At 48.8% G+C, this 7,620-nt stretch overlaps 1 protein-coding gene across 1 annotated transcript; it reads right to left on the reverse strand.

The window, feature by feature from the left end:
* Positions 1–1,864, reverse strand: LOC119298048. The gene has a single exon (XM_037575586.1). It carries the CDS (start codon positions 1,432–1,434, stop codon positions 133–135), a length of 1,302 nt encoding a protein of 433 aa, XP_037431483.1. The 5' UTR covers positions 1,435–1,864; the 3' UTR covers positions 1–132.
* Between the last annotated feature and the right edge of the window lie 5,756 nt (positions 1,865–7,620).

Below are 7,620 nucleotides of genomic sequence, written 5' to 3' on the forward strand. Positions count from 1 at the left end.
TTTAGGAATCCAAGTAGTAATACACAGTACTAACTGAAAGTGTCAAGTTCTTAGAAGAATTAATAGCACTCGCACCACTTATTTTCTCGATCGATACCTCCTAGTGCCCACGAGCAACCAACCAAAGTCCGGTCAAGAAAATGCGACCTCTCCGGCGTCCGGTCGCTCCTCCACGAGCATCGGCTCGCACGCGAGCACGGCGGGCGCGACCAGCGCCAGCGTGTTGGTGTGCGCGGCGTACTCCGCGCCGTCCCACCGTTTCTCCTCCTTTTCCTCTTCCTCGTCTTCCTCTTGAGCCACCGGCACCCTGACCTCGCGCCGCCCCCGCGTCCGCACGTCCAACGCCACCAGCCGCCTGCCGGCCAGCGCCACCACCTCCAGCTCCGCGCCCTGGAACCCCAGGAGCCGCACGCCGTCGTCCAGCCGCACCACCTCCTCCTCCACGATGAAGGAAGACTGGGCGACCAGGTCCTGCCCGCTCGCCTCGCCGGTCTCGTGCCCCGCGGGCTTTGTCAGCCGGCGTGGCAGCAGCTCCCCGACGGGCACCCTCGCGGCGGCCTCCTCCCAGCTCCCGTCCTCGTCAAGCCGGAACACGGAGACGCTGTTGTCATGATCACGCACGGCGCAGTGCAGCTTGCCCCCGGCCGAGCCGATCTCCCACATGCCGCTGTCGCCGGGGCAGAGTACCATCTCGACGCGCCCCGTCAGCGGGCTGTACCCGACGGCCGTGCCGACGCTCGTCCGCCACCACGCCGTCCCACCGGCCGCCACGCCCGACGCGGCGACGAGCCCTTCGGCGGGCACGACCGCGTCGGTGGCCCGCCACGCGCCCGTCCCGGACGTGAACACCAGGAAGCAGTAGGCGCCGGAGCCCGGCGCGCACTCGGCGGCGCAGACGAGCGCGTAGTCGCCGCGGAAGTTGTACGGCGTGGCGTCGAAGAGGACGACGACCGCGGGGCGCGGCCAGGTCCGGCACGGCGGGGACGGGACGGGCGCCCAGGACGCGGTGGCCGGGTTGCACACGAAGAACGCGTCGTCAGCCGGCGAGTAGCAGCACGCGACCCCGCGCGACGACGACAGCACGGTGACCCCCTCCGAGGCCGGGGCGAAGGCGAGCGTCGGGGACGGCACGGCGTCGTCGGGCCCGTCGAACGGGAGGAACCCGGCCTTGGGGACGAAGATCCCCGACATCCTTCGCGGGGCGGCCGCGTGCGCCACGGCGAAGAGCGGGGACGCGAGCCGGCGCTCCCAGGACGGGTGCACGAGGCGGAGGCGCGCGGCGGCCGCCGGCGGGAGGTGCACCAGCGCGCGCTCCCGCAGCACGTCGGCGAGCGGCGGCGCCCGGACGGCGGTCACGCGGCTCCGCAGCCGGCGCCTCGACGGCCCCCGGCACGCCCGCGGATCCTCGCTGGTCGACGCGTCGCCGGAGTACATGGCTGCCTGACCAGCAGACGGATCGTGCCCACGCGCGCTACCTTTGTCTGCCGCTCCGCGGCGGATGTTACAAGCAGAGCAGATCGAGATCGACGTGTGCGGCTTCGTGGAAATTTCACTTTCGTCGCGGCGAAGGCATCCGCTGGGCAGGGTAGAAATCGACCGGGTTCTTCTCGGTGCGCGACTTGGCTGACGCGACCGAGGGGTCAATGCGCAAGTTGTGTCAATTTTTCATATTATATAGGAGCATCTCTCCATCTCTATGGCGTAGCGCAACGGTGCATCGCCATGGCTGGGTTTCGGAGTTGCCGTCCGGGCCGGGGAGGAACACGACGGCCGTTTTAAAATCGGATTAGCCGTGGCATATGGTGCTGATATCCGTTGTACGAAATCTGATTGATTCATAACCTCCCGATTCAAACGATCGGCTTCCACAGAAATCGCCAATCGGTTGTCGTGTTAGTTACCCTTCCTTGATGACTATAGCGCTTCCAGTTGCTCTACGAGTACGAGTCGTACCCGCGCGTGCGTCGTGGCAGATGGCACGGAAAAGTGAGTCCGAGGATCCCACGACGACAAAAAGGCGAAGAAAAAAAAACTATGACATCTATATATTTTTTTAAGTATGTCACACCTAAGCTCCTACAAATATATAATGTAGCAACATGAAATAAAAAAACTATGACAAAAAATAGACCACAAACAAAATGGACGTCAACTTAAAAGTGACATAGTTATGTCACATCTAGATATGTCCTAGACATTGCAAAAAAGAGAGGGAAACGATGTCACGAATAACCTGCCTGGACTAGAAGAGACACGCGTTGAACAACAAGCCGATCGACGATGTCGACCACCAAATGAGGCGTTGGCAAATGTAGTGGCGCGGTCATCACGTGCTCCGACGTGACGACTGCTGTAATAATGAAGTAAAGATGAAACACTATAATTAAAAAATATTTAAGAAAATATAAAGTAAAGATGTCCTAATAATAATGAAGTTGAAAATATTGAAGAAACGCTATAATTTAACATTGCAGAGTAAAGACGAAACTAATTACTTATTGCCCAATACGTTTGAACTTCTTATACAATGTCAGGAATCTTGGGTGCATTATCACTCTCATTTTGCTACACCAAAAGATATTTCCTTTATTCCCAACAATCGTATAACAAATATAAGGCATTATCATGAAAGCAATGGTAAGTACCAAAAAAGTACTGATTTGTTTGGTAGTTGTACCCATCATCCATTAGGCGAACACCTTTCCATGCTATTCTATTAGCATCATGGTAATATTCTAGTACAAGATAGTGTTCTTTTTACAATGATAACTATCCTTTTAGTGATATCTTTCAACGTGAGGTCTTGACTTGACTGACACGGTACGCAACACAAGAATATTTCCATGCATATCTTGTATAGTTTGCATTAACTTTTTATGCCATCACCCAAACATAAAACATAGGCTCTTCGCTTCCCTTTCTTTCTCAATGTAGTGTTCAGGAGCTGAGTTTGCCTGGACAACATAAACTGTTGTTAGGGTATTCCCAAAAGAGTGGGTGGCTTGTTAAAGAAGGTTGCTTAAACAATAGAACATAGCTCTAATAGATAAAGAAAAGGCAATAAAAATATATTTGAAAAATGAACATCCCCCAGCAAACAGAGTAAAAACATTTGAACATTAAAAATGCAAGAAAGATTGTTCAAACATCACCAGTGTTCAGTAACGGAAATACTACATGACACGTTACAAGGCCAACCACTGCGCTGCAATAATATTTGCAGGGCTCACAAGTAACTCTTGGGAGTTATATTTGCTGGTGATGATAAGTTTGGAATAAAACAAAAAAGAGAAACCATTTCGGGCAACTTATAAAAAGTGTTCCCATTAAATTAGCTCTACAGAAGAGGATCATGCATGTATTAATCAATAAACAACCATCACCAACCAAACTTAGTGCTTACCTGCATGGAATGGAGATTGATCACAATGTGAATACTTCTTTGAACAATTTATTTCAAGATCGAAGCCTAAAAGAAACAAAAATAAACCAAACAATTTTAATAATATGTTTCCACATAACCAATTCAAATACTTTCTTTTTTCGAGAAAACAATACGAATACTCTTTTGTATGGTATGGGCCAAATTTGGACCGCACACTTTCTAATATCCCATTTATTTACGAATAAACGAAAAGACATAGGAGTCCATAACCTGTCAATGTGCATTCCCTGACAACATTAGTCTTATGCATTGAGTCTAGCACCGGCGTGGGTACAACAAGGATGTCCACACAAGAGATAGCGGCACCAAGAAGAGACATCTCTGAAGCTATTGTTCTACTGGAAATCCCACACACTACCCTGAATCCACAACATGTTAGCTAGATCACCTTCAGTTCCAGCGGATACGGGATCTGATTGGAACAAAAACTCCCAAGAGCGGCCAAAATTTAGATGAAGTTCCAATGGAAAGATCAATTTTTTGTAGACCATGGGATGCAATAGTGTTACCTGGAGAAGGGGAGGGTGTCCGCGTGCAAGGTCTCCTGCTGCTCCCGCAGAAACACCTGTCCTTCTTTGTTTATCAGATCTCTTGGCTCAATAGATGTTGTTGAAAAAAGCATGATTTATTCGAGAAATTAGTACCAAACCTACAACACACAAAAAAGATCAAATTGTTATGAAACCCGCCATCTGTCCTGAAGCTAGTTCAGTAAGAAAGAACATTTATCAAAATCTTTTCTAAAAGTTTGTGGCGAGCATGCAGTGTGCAGAACTGGACAAATCATTAATTCTAAAAAAAAGTGAAACAAGGATACAGAAAAAGATGACACTCAAGTAACTCACCATCTGTCCTGAAGCTAATTCAGTAAGAAATAACATTTAGCAAAATCTTTTCTTTAAGTTTGTGACAAGCATGCAATGTGTAGAACTGGATAAATCATTAATCTACTATCCCAATAAAAGACCCACAGGGGGCAGATCCAAACAATCAGGACTATCGATCAAGAAGATCTAAAGGCCCAAAGGCCGACACTCGAGTAACTACCGCCTGAAAATATCATACTGCAAATTTTACATTGCCCATGAATTCTGGGTGATTACTGATACGTCTCCGTCGTACCTACTTTTCCAAACACTTTTGCCCTTTTTTTGCACTCTAACTTGCATGATTTGAATGGAACTAACCCGGACTGACGCTGTTTTCAGCAGAACTGCCATGGTATTATTTATGTGCAGAAACAAAATTTCTCGAAATGACCTGAAACTCCACGGAGATTATTTTTGGAAATAATAAAAAATACTGGTAAAGAATCAAGGCCAGGGGGCCCACACCCTAGCCACGAGGGTGGGGGCGCGCCTGCCCCCTGGGCACGCCCCCCTTGCTTCGTGGGCCCCCTGGAGCTCCACCGACCTCAACTCCAACTCCATATATTCGTGTTCGGGAAGAAAAAAAATAAGGGAGAGGGATTCATCGCGTTTTATGATACGGAGCCGCCGCCAAGCCCTAAACTCTCTCGGGAGGGCTGATCTGGAGTCCGTTCGGGGCTTCGGAGAGGGGAATCCGCCGACATCGTCATCATCAACCTTCCCCCATCACCAATTTCATGATGCTCACCGCCGTACGTGAGTAATTCCATCGTATGCTTGCTGGACGGTGATGGGTTGGATGAGATTTATCATGTAATCGAGTTAGTTTTGTTAGGGTTTGATCCCTAGTATCCACTATGTTCTGAGATTGATGTTGTTATGACTTTGATATGCTTAATTCTTGTCACTAGGGTCCGAGTGCCATGATTTCAGATCTGAACCTATTATGTTTTCATGAATATATGTAAGTTCTTGATCCTATCTTGCAAGTCTATAGTCACCTACTATGTGTTATGATCCGGCAACCCTGAAGTGACAATAATCGGGACCACTCCCGGTGATGACCGTAGTTTGAGGAGTTCATGTATTCACTATGTGTTAATGCTTTGGTCCGGTACTCTATTAAACTGAGGCCTTAATATCCCTTAGTTTCCGTTAGGACCCCGCTGCCACGGGAGGGTAGGACAAAAGATGTCATGCAAGTTCATTTCCATAAGCATGTATGACTATATTCGGAATACATGCCTACATTACATTGATGAATTGGAGCTAGTTCTGTGTCACCCTATGTTATGAATGTTACATGATGAACCACATCCGGCATAATTCTCCATCACTGATCCATTGCCTACGAGCTTTCCATATATTGTTCTTCGCTTATTTGCTTTTCCGTTGTTATTGTTATCATCACTACAAAATACCAAAAACATTACTTTTGCTACCGTTACTTTTGCTATTGTTACAACTACTACCATATTACTTTGCTACTAAACACTTTGCTACAGATATTAAGTTTCCAGGTGTGGTTGAATTGACAACTTAGCTGCTAATACTTGAGAATATTCTTTGGATCCCCTTGTGTCAAATCAATAAATTTGGGTTGAATACTCTACCCCCGAAAACTGTTGCGATCCCCTATACTTGTGGGTTATCAAGACTATTTTCTGGCGCCGTTGTCGGGGAGCATAGCTCTATTCTTTGAGTCACTTGGGATTTATATCTGCTGGTCATTATGAAGAACTTGAAAGATCCAAGAACCAAGATTTATCCCTCAACTACGAGGGGAGGTAAGGAACTGCCTGTTGTGGAACGTAGTAATTTCAAAAAAATTCCTACGCACATGCAAGATCATGGTGATGCATAGCAACGAGAGGGGAGAGTGTTGTCTACGTACCCTTGTAGACCGACGCGGAAGTGTTGACGCAACGTAGAGGAAGTAGTCGTACGTCTTCTCGATCCGACCGATCCAAGCACCGTTACTCCGGCACCTCCGAGTTCTTAGCACACGTACAGCTCGATGACGCTCCCCGGGCTCCGATCCAGCAAAGCTTCGGGGATGAGTTCCGTCAGCACAACGGTGTGGTGACGATGATGATGTTCTACCGACGCAGGGCTTCACCTAAGCACTACAACGATATGATCGAGGTGGAATATGGTGGCAGGGGGCACCGCACACGGCTAAGGAACGATCACGTGGATCAACTTGTGTGTTCTAGGGTGCCCCCCTGCCTCCGTATATAAAGGAGCAAAGGGGAGGCCGACCGGTCCTATGGGGTGCGCCAAGGGGAGGGGGAGTCCTCCTCCTAGTGGGAGTAGGACTCCCCTTTCCTAGTCCAACTAGGAGACTTGAGGGGGAAGGAAAGAGAGGGAGAGGGACGGGGAAAGGGGGGCCGCGCCCCCCTCCTAGTCCAATTCGGACTCCCCATGAGGGGGGGCGCGCCACCTCTTGGGCTGCTGCCCTCTCTCTCCCCTCAGGCCCAATAAGGCCCATTACTTCCCCGGGGGTTTCCGGTAACCCCTCCAGCACTCCAGTTTTCTCCGAAATCACCCGGAACAATTCCGGTGTCCGAATATAGCCATCCAATACATCAATCTTTATGTCTCGACCATTTCGAGACTCCTCGTCATGTCCGTGATCACATCCGGGACTCCGAACTAAATTCGGTACATCAAAATGCATAAACTCATAATAATTGTCATCGTAACATTAAGCGTGCGGACCCTACGGTTCGAGAACAATGTAGACATGACTGAGACAAATCTCCGGTCAATAGCCAATAGCGGGACCTGGATGCCCATATTGGCTCCTACATATTCTACGAAGATCTTTATCGGTCAGACCGCATAACAACATACGTTGTTCCCTTTGTCATCGGTATGTTACTTGCCCGAGATTCGATCGTCGGTATCCAATACCTAGTTCAATCTCGTTACCGGCAAGTCTCTTTACTCGTTCTGTAATGCATCATCCCGCAACTAACTCATTAGTTGCAAGGCTTGCAAGGCTTATGTGATGTGCATTACCGAGAGGGCCCAGAGATACCTCTCCGACAATCGGAGTGACAAATCCTAATCTTGAAATACGCCAACCCAACATCTACCTTTGGAGACACCTGTAGAGCACCTTTATAATCACCCATTTACGTTGTGACGTTTGGTAGCACACAAAGTGTTCCTCCGGCAACCGGGAGTTGCATAATCTCATAGTCATAGGAACATGTATAAGTCATAAAGAAAGCAATAACAACATACTAAACGATCGGGTGCTAAGCTAATGAAATGGGTCATGTCAATCAGATCATTCAC

Source organism: Triticum dicoccoides, chromosome 5A (genome assembly GCF_002162155.2).
Source record: "Triticum dicoccoides isolate Atlit2015 ecotype Zavitan chromosome 5A, WEW_v2.0, whole genome shotgun sequence".
Taxonomy (NCBI): Eukaryota; Viridiplantae; Streptophyta; class Magnoliopsida; order Poales; family Poaceae; genus Triticum; species Triticum dicoccoides.